The 18,050-nt window shown below is 40.0% G+C and overlaps 1 protein-coding gene across 1 annotated transcript in view; it reads right to left on the reverse strand.

Moving 5' to 3' along the window:
• Positions 1 to 18,050, reverse strand: part of ANO4 (anoctamin 4) — a 220,981-nt gene that overhangs the window by 122,923 nt on the left and 80,008 nt on the right. Inside the window, exon 3 of the mRNA XM_075058242.1 lies at positions 5,431 to 5,637. Coding sequence (XP_074914343.1) covers positions 5,431 to 5,637 — 207 coding nt within the window. The remainder of the gene's footprint in view (positions 1 to 5,430; positions 5,638 to 18,050) is intronic.

Consider the following 18,050-nt stretch of genomic DNA (forward strand, 5'->3'; position numbering starts at 1 on the left):
GTACCGCATAATCACCATGTGACGACCTGTCACTCAGCCCCGACCAAAGGTCCTCATTGTAATTGAGGCAAACTGTTCTCATTAGGAGCTTTGCAGAGGCTCCAGAGCACCAATAGTGAGGAGAATGAACTGTCTCTGTGTTCAGCAGGGATGTATTTCCAGCTCCCGCTTTGAGGTACAGACATGGGAGAAGTTTTGTCGGGTGTATCGAACTTGCATTGTATTGAACACAGGCTGTAGATAAAGAGAAGTTAAGTATGCAGGCTGGTTTCTTTGACATTAACGTCCCTTCTGCATAGGGACAATTCTTATAAACATATTTTTTTGTAGTATGAAAATTAGCTTAATGAGGGGAATATTAAACTTTCCTGAAATCTGCTGGCTTTTTCCATGCTTCATTCCACATGAGAGGAAGTTCTATATACACCCAGAAGGCAGCATATTGAAAAAGCCTGGTCCCCTAATAATGTTAGACAAGTAAGATAACAGCACTACTGTCTGTGAATTCAAATTTTCAGGTGAGTTTACATCAGCCATTCCCATACCACGCCTGTGTTTGCTACCAACAATTATTTGCATGACAGAGCTTTCTGGCAGAATTATTTGCAGCAGTTTATTCTTTTAGTCTGAGAGGTGTATGGCACTCGTCCTGCCAGTCAACAAAGAAAATAGAATGTGATTTAACCAACAAATCACATCTAACTAACACAGATCTTCTAAAGACCATTCACAACCAAATGTGAACGCTGACAAGCATGTGCACATTTTGTGATGAGAAAAGAATATCTTTTGCACAGTGAATTATCATTTTTGAAGGACTCAGTTCTAGCTTCCTTGATGATTCAAAGTTCATTAAGTTGTGACTAAGCTCATTAAATATACATTTCCTATTTTGCTTTAATTTTGCTTGCCACAGTTTCAAGAACCATGCATTTTTCCTTGCCTCTTAAGTCAGTTGTTCTGTCGGCTGACACCACTAGCTCTTCTTTCTTAGTTTCATGCCCAATAACTACCGGCATCAATAAAAATGCTACAGTTTGATGAGCAATAAAAAACAGAGGATCCAAAAGTCAAGAAAAGCATGCTTAAGGCAAACACATCTTCCTTTAACATTTATAATATAATCTATCTGGTACTATTTGTCATAAAAGGCAAGAGACTGCCAAAAAAAGATTCTCGCTGAATTCCAGCAACCCCACTAGACTTCCACTGTCATGCCAGAAACCAGTCCTTTCAGTAGGTGTTTTCCTGCCATTGAACATAAAGTTCTTCCAAATATCATGGATATGCCTATATCATTTCAGATAGTAAGGAATCTCCATTCCAAATGTACTGTTCTTTGGCTTTGAAGGTCTTTTTGAACAGTAAACTATTGAAATCAGAAATTTCTAAAATATTTTTATGTGTTTCCTGGGGTGAAGGCTCTTTACATAACATATTTACTAAATTCTGGAAATAAATTCTTTTAAAGACAACCCTTCATGTTGGATGTGTAGATTGCCTGCAGATCTAATTTGTAGAAGTGATGTAAATTAGCATCTACATTATTATATATACATTTCTATATAAACCTCAAAACGCATTAAGGTTTAACCAGAGGTCTTTACAGGAAGCATAGAGAAAGAAAATTTTGCTAGGGAACCTTTGAATCCCTGTTATTACAAAATGGGTAATAATTGTTAGCAAGTGTTGCAAGTAGAGAAGACCCAAGAAGATTCCAGAGGTTCACACAATGAAAGACTTCACTTTACTGGTGCTTAGACTTATTAAATAAGGCAATTTTTCCACAGCCAGCAAATTTAATGACTCCTAGAGAAACTAGGTTTGACAAGTTCTGCAGAGTCTGAGAATAAAGGAATTCATGACCAATAGGAACAAGTACAGTAACATTGTCATGATTTGGAATAAAGAGCATCAATGGAAAGAGCAGGCAAAACCACAGAAAATGAAGTCCTGCTTACTCCATAGGAAAAGGTGCAACGCCATTGGAAGTGAGGCAAGCATTTATTTTTTTATTTTTTTTTTGTCTCCAGATTTGCCTAACCCCAACACTGAGGGAATGGACTGGGGTGACAGTTTAACCTCCTTTAGGCTTGTTCAGTACTTGGCTCTGCTGCTCTTACAGAAAGCCTAGATGCTCGTTACCACCGCTTTCAAAACAAGCTTCCCGTGTGCAACATGGGCACATCGAGCATAACCTGTCTTCAGGAGAGCTGTAAGAATTTACACCAGCCAAATGTTTGCCCCAAGCGCTTCAAATCCTGTACTTCAGTAGCCCAGTACCCCATGAGCCGCAATATACCGCAACCGCTCACGTAACCGGGAGACAGTAACTGGAGGTTCCTCAAAACTAAAAATACTGTCGCCCTCCATGATTCTGGAAGGAATGCATATTTACCTTAATATCATTGCATCTAAATTTACCATCTGATTGCTTTACTTGTCTTTGCTTTTCTCCTTTCTAAGAGGAACTTTCCTCATACAGGTGCGCCTGCAGATGTATTGGGAGCCTTCACCATTAATAGCCATTTTCTTCCACTCATTTCTCCATTTTCCTCTGTGTTTTGATTACTTTATACCTTCTGGTCTGCTTAAAATCAGAGCTCAGAAGCTGCAGTTCTGCTTGTAGCTGAGCAGTACTGCTTTGCAAGCTTGCACAAGCCAATTTTTTTTTTTTTAAAAAAAAGCACATTACAGACAGATCATTGCTCGTTAGCCACTCTAACACCCAAACTAATAGTGGAAGTCATCAACCTCAGGCTCCTTACCAGGTACAAATAAAACTGGCAGGGAAGCAAGCTGGAAAGGAGTGCTACAACACCAAACAACGTCTATAGTTCCTCCTCCTTAACGTGTAGCTACCTATAAACTTCAGTCAAAGGAAACAGCTGCCAGTTAAAAAGAATTCATGATAAATAATAAAAAGTGTCATTCTGGAAAGAAGAAAAGTGGCCGGGGAAACAAAGCAGTATGGAGAAAACAACAGCAGTGTGGTGTTAGAGGGAAATAATACACTCATTCGTAACTGTCATTTTTATTTTTTTTCTTTCCATGGTTCTAGCCTCTCTGATTGATAAGAGTTAGAAATGCCATTTTAAGTGCTCAGAATACCTCTCTGTACAATCTATTATGCCAGACTGTCGTCATGTTCAGAGTATTTGTTAACTGGACAAAGGAAATTTCATGCTGAATATAACATATGCTATTCCAACAGTGAGACCTACTTGCTTGTGATAACAGAACTCCAATGGAAGGAAGAACCCAAGATGTATGAGCCATTTAAAATTAGACTGAACAAAAACCTGAAGAATTTACGGTATGCAATAGCAGGAGGATAGCTTGGAAAATGGTGGTGTAAGATCCATTACCTGAGTAATTAATACATGTCAGAACATTTTCTCTCTAAAATACCAAACTATTTATAACGTACAGCCTTAGATAAGAAACTGCCATTGGTCAGCTAGTGTATTAGGCTAATTATTTATGAAGCTACAGCTGTTAATTTGTGGCTGACTAAAAATAAATAACATATGATTTTAGGTTTAAAGTAAAATTTTCTTTTAGGAGTGTTACTTATTACTATTGCTGCCTGACCAGATTCTTTCTTAGACTCTACTTGCATACAGCTCAAATGGTTGTAATTTAACCTGGACACATAGGCAAATTTAGTGTTCCTGTATAGAATTAAAAAGTCAGACCCAAATCATAAAAACATTATTTCATTCCAAATGAAACAATGACGCTGTAAGTTGGTTAAGAGAAGACTCCTGTCATACAACACATTTATAAAAATCTGCAGCCTTTAAGGCTCTGGGCACAATTAACTCCTCTTAACTTCAGTGAAGCTCATAATACTAAAAGCCTCTTTGAACCAAGCTGCCAAGCATGTTCTCTGTAGGTCATAGATGTTATTGTCTAAAAGAACAGAATATGAGAGACAAAACTAATCTCATATGACTGTAGTAAAAGCTAAATTCCTCAGAGAATCATCATCCAAATGATGCTCACTAATGAGCTCCATTTTAGGAAACCTCTGGGGTCTACCTAAAAAGGGATCTTTTTCTCAATCGGAAGCCAGCATATACTGCTTGTACATTATTTAGTATTAAAACACAGGCCATATCTATCAACACATAGATGTGGAACGTGTAGCAGCTCAAAATGAACATTGCCATTGTGCAAGTTCAAGATACTTTTTTCACAAAGTGTGATGCAGGGGTTTTTTGTCAATCTTTTAACAGGGTGCAGTCATGATTATGTGTCGTTAGCGACAACAATATTCTGTAGTAGTAATTTCTGTACTTCAAAGAAAAAACATAGAAGCTGAAAAAATAGAAGGACAAACAAGTGAACAGAAGAACTGAAATAAACAAAGCATATGGTTATGAGTCACTGTAAATTCTTAATTAATCTATGTTGACAAAGATTATGGTGACTAAATAGTATGGGTGAATGAAACTCATGGCAGTACACCTGCCTAGCAACCCACAATAAGTAATCTAAATTTTCAACTTCTACAAAAATTAAGCCATTTATTAGATCTGCAAGGTAATAGAAGGACGCTAAGGTTTGTCTCACACAGACTCTGCCCCAGGGCACCCAAGTAGCTGCATACAGGGCGCATCCTGGGCAGCAACACTGGAAGATTACTGAGACCCTTCAATATAGAAGCTACAGAACTGGCTTCATAGGCAGCCTTAATTTGCTCTTCTCAGGAAAGAAATTTGGAGTTTAATTTTTACTGTGCAGAATGACTGAACATGGCCAGCACAAATGTACTCCCCTGTTACAAGAAAAGATACTTTTAAAATAGCTCTGGCAATTAACATAACAAGGAATGAACTCATGATGTCAATTAGAATTTGATGGTTCCCAGGAGATTCTGGCTTTCTTTTAAAAAGTTTCGTTTTGTTAACCAGTTAACATATGTTGTAAAATCTCCTTTAGATCTAGAGTTTTTATTTGCATTCTAGCAGCAAGACTTTGATCTACGCCCTGGATTGTGCCTTTGTTCAAAACCCTTAGTGTCAATTACTGAGTTCCACAGGGGATGCCTGTAGCCTCTAGAGCATTGCCATTAGCTCAGGGCTTATCAAAATTAAACACATATCAGGGGAGCAGTATTAAAAAACAATAGCCCAAAGCTCTCTGCGCATTAACATTTTGGATACCACCACGTTGTAGGTTTTTTTAAGATTAAACTTACATTTTTATTTCCCACTTTCAGCTGTCCCCACTATTGTTACTTCCTATAACCTATAACTGACAAAAACACACCAAACATAGACAAAACATCAATCAATAGCTCTGACAATCAATAGCTTGATCTCCATGCAAGCATGACCTGATGCTATTAATACCAGCTTCACAACATCATGGCATATCACATGAGAAATGGAACTGAAAAGGATGTCAAGGCAAATCTGTTACCTGGCTGATGGGTTTTTGCTTTTCCACCAGTGACTGCCGAAATACTAGATCCAGAAGATGAGGCTTCCATTTTTATTGACCTTCTGACTTGTGGGAGTGAAGGATGCCCAACCACAGGCGGACGCTGTGACACTGGGTAGCTTGCTGCAGTTCTCCTCTGACAGATTGGCGCACGCTTTTCAGCCCCATGAATAGATAAACTTATACCTGACAGGAATAAGAATTAGTACTGTTAGATACAAGAGACCAGCATGGAATAACTAAAATATAAAAATTACCATGGTTTAAGATGGAGCTGTAACAGCCTTCTTGAAGAAAAAAAAAAGAAAACTATAAAATCATGAATTTTCTATGAAAATGAAAAATGTGAACGTCTTTGCTGCTGTGCTGCAGACATCAGAGTCAGCCACACTAATAGATATTTAAATTAACACACAGTCATGGTTTACTGCATTACTGGCCTGCAGGAGGAATTATCTTCCATTCCTTCAAAAAACACACACAGCTTACACAGGACGATATTAATGAGGTAACTACCACAGACTTTATTAAATGACAGTTTTCTGATTGATGGACTAGAACTTGGCAATAATAGTTTCTTTTCTTCTGAGCATTCACAAGTGTTAGGAAGTCTCATCACATGGAAAAGATGCTACATGTCAGGTAGTAACTAGCTTTTAAGGAAAAAAAAAAAGTCTATTCTGAGATAAACAGTAAGGCTACAAGCAACAATAACATGACCTTAAGCTTGAAAAAACAATTCCACTTTCACCAGTCCTGTGAAACATTACCTACAACACTGGAAATTGTCTTTCACACCAAACATTCTCAAATTTGTCACATAGCCAATTTTTAAATAGAAATTGTGATGAAAAACAGGCTTTACTTTTCCAAAGAGAAAACCAAAGTTGAAATTTCCTATGCATCTATTGTACAGTCTTGGAAAGAAATACTATCTTAGAGTAAAAAAAAAATGCTGATTCTGACTTCCTCATGTTCACATTGATGCAACTGCTCCAACTCAATTTTAATTACTCTCAGCATACATTGGTGAAAACCTTTAGACAATCTCTTTCAGGCAACAAAGCTGAATGATAATTCTACGCTACTGTTTTACGCTTAATTTAATTGTGACTCCTACCACTTTTATCAGCAACCACTCTTTGTTTTAAAAAACAAATGAAAAACCCTAACCAGATAGAAATGGGCAAACTGAGAAGCAGATAGAAAAGCAGACCCTGAAAACTGCAAATGTGGATATCATAAGCACATTGTAAGCTGCAGTCACTCAAAATCATTGGATATCACTGATCAGATTGCTCATGTTTGTGAAAGGGGTCCCTCACTGAAACATCCAAGAAAACCTTAATGACTCCGCTCTTCCGGATCCACTGAAAGTCAAAGTATCTGAACCTCCAGGTCACAGAAGAGGTTTTGAATCTCTGAAATCTTAATATGCTTCGATCCATAACGTACTACCAAGGAGAAGAGAGTTGCCACTTCTGTAGGCAAATAGTGAAAAGAGTGGGGTCGCGCACTGAGGAAAGACCGTGCGAATGGCTCTCCTTTCAGATGGCTCTGCGCCTACAGAACCAAAGCTGCCTGACTTTGCTGCACTTCACCGGAGCTGAGCTCCTGCTGGAAAGCGTGAAGGGACGAGGACTCTCCTGCAGCCACTGCTCACACACCTCCGGGTACAGGGCTAATGTAACTGCCAGCCGTTTGCAAGGACTGTTGAAATCGCATCTTCTTTAGCACAGACAGCAAATCCCAGTCACCTTATTCAGTTGATTCATCTTGGGAAAGCAGCGCAGTCATCCACGTGAGCAGAATGACAACGAGCATGCCTGGACAACACATTTCTTTGACAACATTTGCCATATAGCTTAGCCATGACGGCCTTCCAACAGTGAGAAGCTAAGCCCCAGCTGTAAAATGGCTCTTGACTTCTTGTGCAGTCACTAGAACCTTGCGATGCCCAAAATATTGTGCAATTATCCCTAAGGTATTACAAAAATTAATCACAACTGTTTCCTTTTAGCATCACCACTGGTTGTCATATCATTTAAACCCACCATCCCTCTGAAGCTTACAATGGCGTCAGTAAGTTATTCTACCAATGCTAAACAGGAACCTGGCATAGGCACTTACCAGCTGGATCTCAGTAAGGCTGTGCTTTCATTTGGTGATGAAATGAGTGATCTATTTTAGGAACTGGTTCCAAACATAAACTGACTGCTACATCTCTCTGAGGTTCAAGTAAATTGCTTCTTCACGTTCTGAAAACAGTCTATAAACTCTTGCGCAGCTGTGACTCAGCTTCCTAAACTATTTGTGCAGCACTTTTTTCAGACTTCCATACTTCTTTTCCAGCACTTTCATAGTGCAGCCAGATCATTATTTCTAAGAACTGAAAAATTTGCAGATTGATCACATCCAAAATTATGTTCAATCAACAATTTGATTCTGTTTATACGCAACCTTTTGTTTCTTCCACTAAGGAAAGGTGCTATAAAATTATAACACCAAACTACATGAGGAAGAATGTGCCTACACTATTGGAAATTGTACAGATTATTCTTTGGACATATTTAAAACTTAAAAGTGCTCAAAATCTACCATAGTTTACACCAAAGGTGTGTCACCAATATATTGAATCTATTTGTGAATTCTTCACCCCATTCTCCTTGCCCCTGCAGTTATGTTCTTCACATAAGACATTCTTTTGACTAGGAGAGTGAACCTCCATTATGCAAGAGACAAGTGTCCTTATTTAATTACCATTTCAGATTTTCCAGAGAAAGACCAGATCTTGCTTTTCTATGTACAATTCTTTTGTTAAACTAGAAGTCTGCAAAAACGTAATACAATAATATTGCAGTAAGCAGCAGTGCTACTTTGTTTTCATGTGGGCGAAAGTCCTTTTAAAAGAGGTATCAGCAGTTGAAAATACATCCCCAGGTAACATGCAGAAAAGCAGAGACAAAGGGAGAGGTAATCAGAAGTAGAAAAGCTATTACGAATAGCACATGTAGCTTATGGGAGGTGAAAACCTGGTGAACTGTTGGTGCTAAGCAGACTCTAGAGTAAACTCTCCCTATTCTCCCTGCAAATAGCCCACGCTGCTGACGAATCCTGGGATTTGTGGGTCAGAGATGTGAGAAAACAGCGCAGAGATCTCCTGAGGAGTAGATGTTAAAGTTGACATCAATTACTTTTTGCAGCGTGATAATACCCACGCAAGACATCTAGAAAAAAAGACAAGTTCTCCAGCAGTACGCTGCAGACCGGGTCTTCAATTAACAATCCTTGGTGGAGTCTTTCTCCTGCCTCCAGGCTTGGCCATCTAGTTGCTGATACCAAAATCCCAGCACCATCACGTACCTGGCCCTGCAGCACGGTCATTTTTAAGTGAGCTTGGCAGCCTCCATACCTGGGTACAAGCACACTGGCATGTTCTGACAGCAGTATAGGTGCTACAAAAAAACCAGGAGTTTCTCCTGCCTCTCCCTCTGGCTTAAGATAATGCATCACAAGCACCATTTCGACCCAGCACTGCAGTGCAAATGCAAGTGAAAGACTTAAATACCGGCCAGTAGCCACAGCCGACTGTTCACTTTGCAGGACTGGCTTCTGGACAGGGCTCAGTCCCCTGCACCTGGCTGGCTGCAAACCAAGTATTTAAGAGTGGGAACTAGAAGTTTAGTGTTTTGAAGCTGGACGAGATTTGAGCCTTCAAGTATTATATGTATCACTCAGCTCTTTTCCTTTCCTGCATGCAGCAAAAATCCTTCTCTGTACTTTCAAATCTTCAGATGCCTTTCTCTTCCTTACCTATATTTCTATCTGTTTTTTCTTATACAAGCTTCTTGTCTCCATGAGGAGCTGCTCTTCTTGTTGCCCTTTTGTTCTCCTCTGATGCCTCTGTTTGAGCTTGCAAGTTCATGTAGGAGAAACACCTTCACTCCCTTCCTACCAACACATCTCAGCTCTGCAGTTTGCCAGCAGGGAAGAGCAGCCTCTATCCTGCTTCTAGCTAACTTTTATTGCTCCCAGCTATGTCTTTTCATTATAATTTTTTCCAAAGCAACATTTCTCTTAGATTGAGCATATTTTGCCTCTTATAAAGCAGTACTATGCTTATGACACTAAAGAATTTATAATGTTCCAGCTAAAACCTGCATATGAGAACATTAAAAGTGGAGTATTAAAGTACTTTCAAGTCAGGAAGCAATAAAATCAAACATAAAGAAGAAAAAGGAGGGAGAAATTACTAAAAGTAGAACACACTACAGTGTGCCTTCCTGCAAAGTTTTATGTGATGGTGATATTTGTTTTGTTGACTTGTCAGATGCCGGAGTGATGAACGACCACTTCCTACGCTACTCAGAAGTCACTCTGCCGAGGCATCTGTTGGGGCAACTGCTTTGGTCACATCTTAGCCCTGGCTAGCAAGCGTTGTGCACCACACACCTCCGCACGGAGCAACACCTGCACCCAGCGGACCTCATCCAGCACGCCTGCGCTATTCCACTGAGCATAGCGCAGTGGCTCTGGTACTGGTGGAGATGGCTCTCGCACCAGAACTGGTGTCAGCAAGGCACTGTATCCAAATTATTCTGTGCCAGGACTGAGACACATCTCCACCTGGGGAGGTATCGCCCTGTAGCGACTGTCAGGTTTGGGTCAGCCCCAGTTCTCTCCCACCCTGTACCGCTTTGGGGTACAAGCAGATATTTATAAGCTCTTTCCTGATGTGTCTGTCTCTAGCCAGAGATAGTATGAACATGAATAAGCAACAGTAACGCAATGCAGAGTTACAAAGCTGTATAAACAATCCATTAGCTGACAGTGCTTAATTAGCCTCAAGTGCCCCGACCCGCTTTGTAGACCTTCTCTGGGATAACAAACTGCTGCTGGCAGGTGCAATAAGACCTTTCGGTTTGGTATCATCAGAGTGTCAGTGCTCATGCTGGAGACAAATTACTCCAGTTATTTCTCTCTTTTATGTGGGTCTTTTATTCTGTTTCAGCCCCATGTGGAGGCCTTAGGAGCAGACTGAGGTAAACGCTTTCTTCAAAGCCCTTTTCAGAGCAGAGCAAGTGCAGAGGACCACACAGCAAGAAGTGAGGAAGAAAATCTCAGCTGCAGTGTCATATAGGGCCACAAGAAGTAAAGCAGCTCTGGAAAGCCTGCAGTCATCAAGGCACAGATAAGCAAGGTCATAAGGAAGCACTTTGGAAGCGTGGGCAGAGAGCAGAAAATGAGCCTTTAAGGTGTAGTATATAAATGGGCAAATTACATATTTAGTTCCTTTCAACTTTTACACCCACGAAAGGAGAAAGTGAGCTAATTTGTCCACCTTAAAAAGCTAAGCACCCTTTCTGCACCTTGTGCAAATTGCCACATTTCCCATTAAAGTCAATGATGCTCTGCAGACAGCTTCAGCTTTGTCACCTTTTGAAGCTAGCCTTGATAAGGGGGAGCTCAGAAATGGCAAGCAGCATAAAAGGTTTCTCGTGCAAACCCAGTTTCATCTGAGACTCAGCAGAGAAACAGCTATGCTTGATGCCATGATGGACTCTTCTGCTTGCTCTGAAACCCAGGTGGAAATGAATGAGCATGAGAGAAAAATTCACCTGCTGCCCTCTGTACACATGCCTGAAAGCACAGTCTACAGGCAGTTCCCTTTTTTTTCCCCACTCTGTGCCCTACTTAGATAACAAATACATCCAGAAAAGCATGGCTATCTTTCTCTACACCTTGGGGAAAAAAATATTACAACAGCATTAGGATTCCCACATTAGATTAAATCATTTTTCAGAAGTTTAAATATCACATCTCTTAACACAGCATCAAGTCCCTTGCCATTGGTAACAAATTATTCATGAAATCATATCTAAGCCCAGATTATGCTTCAAGTATAGCTTGGAAAATGTTGAAACACTTCTGACTACATCAGATGTAAAAAAACCCCACAACTGCAAACCTTTAAATAAGCAAACAGAAAAGCTACTAGTTACAGAACTTCCCTGGAACTGGGCTGGCTGGAGAGAAAGACTAATGCTGTGCATCTTGACAAGTTACATGTGTTCAGTTTTCTGAGGCTTTGCACAGTCATCCCCCCTCCCTTTCAAACATTGGAGAGATGACAGGATTTTCAAGACCCATAGTAGTTTCAGAAACTGTTCCCTAAATGTTAATTTTTTTCCCATTTTCTTTCAAAATTTTGTTCAGCTGGCTTCTGAATTTACATGAATTTTTAGCATACATAATTTTCCATGGAAAGAAACCACAGAGCTGAAATATACAGCCTGTAAAGGAATAGCTCTTTTTCTTTGAAACATGTCATCCCAAAGTTTTGTATTGAAAGAGATCAAGAACAACCACTTCCCTTTACTTCTCTATTCTACTCATGATACTACAGAGCTTTATCATATCCCCTCTTTGTTATTTCTATTCCCAATCTAAGGAGACCTAGTTTACACTGCTGCTTCTCACCAATAAGCTCTTGTATACCTCCAGTCATCCCTGGTCACTCCTCCTCTGTTCCTGTCCTTTTTCAAGAAATGAAGACTTGAAATGCACATTAAGAAAGATTTAAGAAGTAGCACCAGACATGCCCATGATGTTCAGGCTGTGCTTTCAACAAGAATTTACACAGTGACACAATGATGTTTCTGGTTTTGTTCTTTCCCTTATAATTTCATTTGCCCCAAGATACTTGTAGACAGGCTCTGCCTCCCTGTCGCATTTGCCAGCTCTTCAGGCAATTTTCCAGTGAATCACCCTCCTAACCCACCTGCTTGAGGTCCTTATGTCAAGCAAAGGCTGCAGGAAACAACACCTCATTCTTTCTCTCATTTGTATGTTGCATCTTTTTCCACTTCAGTTGCTTTCTAGGTCTCCTGTTTATCACATCTGCAAGAGCATCACTGTACAGCCCTTTTGCATCAGCAAAACAAATCTTCACAAAGGTGTATTACTTGTCATTGTTTGTTTGGGTTTTTTTTCCCAGTTACCCTCCTCCAACGGGAGGAGGGTAGCATCCTCCCGTGCCTGCCAGTCACTGGTGGCAGTAGGATCTGTGTTCTGAACTGCGATCAGAGGCACGTCTGAACTAGAACCAGGAGTCCATGAAGAAGGGGCTTGCATACACCCACTGGGTTTGTGCAGCTTTATCTGCACCAATTTAGAAACAAACAGTTAAAGAGCTGCAGACTCCAGAGGAACATAGGTTTACACTTGCAAATGGGCTTTAGGCCAGAACAGCTTATTCTCCCCTACGAAAGTGGCTACATTACCTGTGGTGTAACTGCATCGAGCCAGTGTTAATTTAAGTCTGTCAAAGTCCTAATGAATAAAAAGATCATGTTTACCTTAGGCCTACCATCAACGGCTTGTTTTTATAGCCCCGAAGGTGGTTTATTAAATTACAACAAGCTAGCATTCAACAGTGATTACCCAGCATGACTGAAACGCTCCCGTAGTGCTCACAGAGATGCAAGGTAACAACCTGAAGTCATGAAATGTCACGGAGAGAGTCCTGCTTTAGTGGTCTACACCACAATCTGAAAAACCACTTGTCTGTCTTAGGCATGAATGAAGAGAAAAGCTTAACTAAGTGAATATAAAGGTCTTTTTGGTTGCTGTTGACTTACCAGTGATTGTCATGGGCACGTTGCAGGACTGTGGTGCTGGACACAAGGTGCTGCCTATGCAAGTCATATGAGCCCAGAAGAATAAATGGAACTTTTTCCCCACGATGCCTAATTTGATTGATTTTTAAAGTCTTGCAATTTTACTTCTGAGTAACAATTCATTATTTAGTTCCTCTCTACAAAAAGAAAACACACTGCATGGTGCATATATGCTGCTGTATTTTCCACATCACTGGGATAAGTGCCAAACAATTGTGTGTAAAATATGACCCCCTTCAGCTCGCCCAGCAAGCTGCAATCAGTGTTGTCACCATCCCAGCTGACTGAATTCTTACTGGGGTTGCCTGCATTTTTGTTATTGTGTTTATTACTATTCTCTTCTTGTTTGTTTTAGTATCTACTTTGATTTACTTTATTGTTACAACTGGACTTTTAATAGCGTTAGAACCACAGGCATTCTGAAGAGCAATTGGGGGCGGGGGAGACAGAGGGGGGATGGATTAAAAAAAAGTTCCTTTGTTTGACCCAGTATGAAAATACCAGTAAGAAAGAATACCATGTCCTGAAATCTGATAGACACAATGGAAATCAAAAACTGAGGCTGATAAACTTTTTCAGTAGAATGTGTCTCTATCAAAAAATTGTCAATTTGTTAAGAAAAGAAATTGTCCCAAAGTTAAGAAGTCAAGTTGCTGTCAAAAATTTTGTTTAGAAAATAAATCTGACCTTATCTGGACTGGATTATCCTGTCTTTTTATTTTATAATGACCTGACACTTTGAAAAATGTAATCTAACATACCAAATAGAATACAAATTATCAATTAGAATACCAGTTGCCTCTGAGCAAGCAAAAACCCAACTATCATTTCAATTACTGAAACACCATCTGTAATACCAATCATCAATTAATGTTACTCTAATATACAAATAGTAAGAAATAATTCAAAACATAAGAAGCCAGAAAGCAAAACACATCAAAATAATAAAATGAAATACAGTGAAAACAAGAAGTCAAACAAAGGTGAAATATTTCAACTGTCCAGAAGTGAATTCCAATAGAAATATTTTAAGCATTATATTGAACAGTGACTTCAGAAAGTCCTCAAAAGACATTCAAAGGGGGAAAAAAGATTGAAAGAATATTAGAATTTCTGTGGATTGGTTATTCTGGCTTTTCACTCACCTCCTCTATAAGCAAGTGGAACAGACTTGCACTAGAATGAATGTAGGTTCATACAAATACCCAATAGATTCATGTCTCAGTTTCTGTCACAATAAATAACATCATGTCAACACTTCTTTCTTTGAGACAAAATCTACTTCTTAAAAAAAATTGGAAGATTGGATTTATCTTCTCAAGTGGCACTTACCGATTTGGAAACTATGCAGTAACTCTCAACTTATTCATTTTACTATATACGCACAGCATTTACTGGCCAAAAATAGACTCAGAACACCAAGATGATTTAAAACTTACTTTCACTTGTGTTAAGCACTGCATTCAAAACTGTTTTCTTTCTCAACAACTAGCTATTACTCTGATTTCCAAAATCAAGAGCATTCTCATTAAACCTGTCTGCACTAATTTTGAGCCTTTTGCCTATACAGTCTACAGTAAAAGGTAACTGCACATACAGCAGTGATATGTAGTACAAACATCAGGGCAAACCGCAATGCCCCGTAAAACAAAGCACCGAGTCAAGTCCCAGATGCTTTTTACTGGCCGAAGAACGAAGCAAAGCACTAACAGATATATTTTGAGTGTAGGTAGATTTAAAAGCAGAGAATTCCTTTTTTTTTTTTTTTTAACATCTTAATGTGCTGCCTGAATGTCAACTGCTACATTTCAAATACCACAAGTCTCGTTTTATCTCATTTAATCAGATATTCTCTACAATGCAGAACAGTGCAATCAATCTGAGACATCATCTGTGAAACAGGAAAAAACCCAGGAGACTTCACAGATGGGAAAAAAAAGATAGCTCAGGATACATCTGAATGTGTCTGCCTCCACGGCGCAGACAGTAATGATTTTCAGCACAGCAATGAGGCTTAATTTAACTTTTTTTTGCGTCCCATGTCAGGGGACTGGCTCACCATCGGTACTCTCACTGCTCCAGTGCCGGGCCAGCCCTGGCAGCTCTCTCCAGAGAACCCGCGAGCCGCGGGTCGAACACACACCCCTGCCTCGCACAGCCTGTGCCCCAGCTACCGGCTCTTTTACAGTCTTAGCGTCAAAACGCTCTCTGCCCGCAGATAGTTTTATTAACCATCAATTGGCTTTTACTCTGATGATAATTTTAATTAGAGCCTGTGTAGTCAACGTCTTCAGGGGCATGGGCTAAGACAACAAAAGTTACTCCTTCTCCCCCTGCCCCCAAATGGGAAAAATCATCTTACATCCCATACTGCAGCAGAGCGTATTACTTGAATAAAACACTTTTAAAGTAAACATGCATCTGGACAGATGTGTGTCTGACTAAACAGGTCACACGCGCTGGGTCAAGGCCAATGCCTTAAGAGGGTTTTTGCCCTCTGAAACGACTGTCCACTGCGGCCATGCAGGCTGTTCCTACAACCCGGGACCCACGGGGACGCCCCGGGTCCCAGCAGCTCGCACGTCCAGGGTCTGACGCTGGAGCCCAGGAGCCTCCCACCCCATCCTGGGGAAGCGGCTGGAAGGACACACTGTGGTTCGCTCTAGCGGAGCCTGGACGAGCATCGCTCCGCAAGGAAGAAGTGCCAGCCTCTGCAGCCTCCCCTGGTGAAACACCGAAACCTGGCGTCTGCCTCTTCTATGGAAAAGACACGTTAACGAGGGCCAGTTGTATCAGAAATTTTGAGGCACATGCACTACTCGTCTTTCTTTTGCGCATTGTTAATTTCCAGCACGCTCTCTCTTGGCAAGTGATGCTTTTGGTTGCAATAAAGCCTATGGTGCCAAGCTTTCTAAATGGTCATAAAGTGAGGGCGATCCCCAGAGGGGATGGCAGCTGCAGTGTGCAGCAGATGCCAGAGAAAATCTGTGTTCATCTGCCACCTCATCTTTCTGGCGAGAGTCCAGGCAATTAACAATAACAAGATGCTATTGAAAAGAATATGTAAACCTGCCATGTTCATACATACGTTCCTCTTAAGGATCCAAATGATTGTTCTCAACTTATGCTGATCTGGATTGAACAAAGCACAGGTCTTGCCTGTTTCACTTCTGAGCTAAATTGTATTTCTGATGGAAGACCAACAAACTCTGAAAACCAAGAATAAACACATAAGGATTGCCTGAATTTGGCAGATCAGTACATAGAGGTGGAAAGAAGCACTCTACTGATCGATACCATTTTATTTTCTTAGGCTCTATAGCAGAATCAGAAGAAATGGTAGGAGGCTGTAAAAATGTTGTAACTACATTGTAGGATGGGAGGTCTATAACACACAGATTCGTTTTTGTAGAAGGCAGTCCATGCTCTAACTCATTTACAGAAAAACAGCCTTGTGCAAGGGCAAGACCCACCATCCTTTCATGTGTAAAGAATTCTGATACATTAGCAATTGAGAAAAAACACATGAAGTGTGCAAGACAGACTTTAAGCTATGTTTTATGCTCTACTTAAAACTCTGGATGTTGGTTGGATGTTCCTAAAGGTTAAGAGGAGACACAGAAGAGATACAAATTTTCTGAATCTATCTAAACCAGCTTGATTATAGAAAGAACCCATAAAAAGAAACATGTGCCTAAATTTAGCTCCTGTGGCTGACGTCTTCTCAGTGAAAGGACGTTCGCAAATACTCTTTCATAAAACTTTTCCTTTCTTCACTCGCACCTCTGACACTCAACATCCCATTACTGTTCATTTATTCTCAAAACCATGAACAGAAACTATTTGTAAGTATTGCAAATATATTGAAAGTTGTATTTGTAAGAACATTCCAGTCTGAGAATGATGCTGAATTTGTTCTGAATATCACAGGAGATTTAAGGATTCAAAACAAGCAGATAGTTAAGGAAGAGAGACTGTTTCTCTTCACAGATACCATTTTGCCCAGAGTCAAGAACATGCAGTTCAACAGATAAGTAGAACACAATCTTCTCAAACAATTCCTAAACTGAAATTTCATCACCAAAACTACCTATAAAATCCTGAAACTTGTTAGTAGTGATTCTGAAGAAAGCTTACCATGTCATTAACTGGGACTGCCTTTGAGCACACATCTGAACAACTAAAGATGGTTGTGTATTCAGCTCCTGTGATGGTTTACCATCCACAAAGAGAAAACTCAAATACAGGAGCAGCAGTGTATTGAGAAACAAAGAGAATAGTAAAGTCCATTAGTAGGGCACTTAAACCTAAAAATACTGATGGGCAGCCTAGTCAATGAAAAAAAGAAAAAAAAACAAACAAAAAATAACATTGAAGCCTTCTGAAAGCAAAATCCTTTTTTGTTTAAAAACCAAAACCAAACAAGAAACCCAACAACATAAAAATAACTAACCCAGCCACCTACCTCATTCCTTCCCTGGGTGAACGCCTGGTTAGACATAACTACATAAAGCTGTCTTTTATACTCCCTGAAAACAAGAGCAATGTGTGCCTCTTCACACTGGATCTAAGCCTCAGAATCAAAATGGCACAGAAAATCATGCGTCCCACTGGACTCATCTCTTCTAATCCTTTATGAAGGCAAGCCTAAATCCTGAAAAGGCTAGGTTTAGAGATAATGTTCTTGCTAAATTTCTACAAGGAGTTAACCACTAACCAGAAACATTTTTCTTCATTTACAAAGCAATATGAGCCTGCTTACGAAAGGCTATTAATGGATCACAGCAGTCATAATTACAATTGCATGAACAGCAATCTGGAAATAGACTTCCAAAGATGATTTTAATGCCTCAATCAATAAAGTATATTATGTGCCTAGGAGTGAAAGAAGAAGATGAGTTAGAATTGGAGTGGATGAAG

This window comes from Buteo buteo, chromosome 26 (assembly GCF_964188355.1).
Source record: "Buteo buteo chromosome 26, bButBut1.hap1.1, whole genome shotgun sequence".
Classification (NCBI taxonomy): Eukaryota; Metazoa; Chordata; class Aves; order Accipitriformes; family Accipitridae; genus Buteo; species Buteo buteo.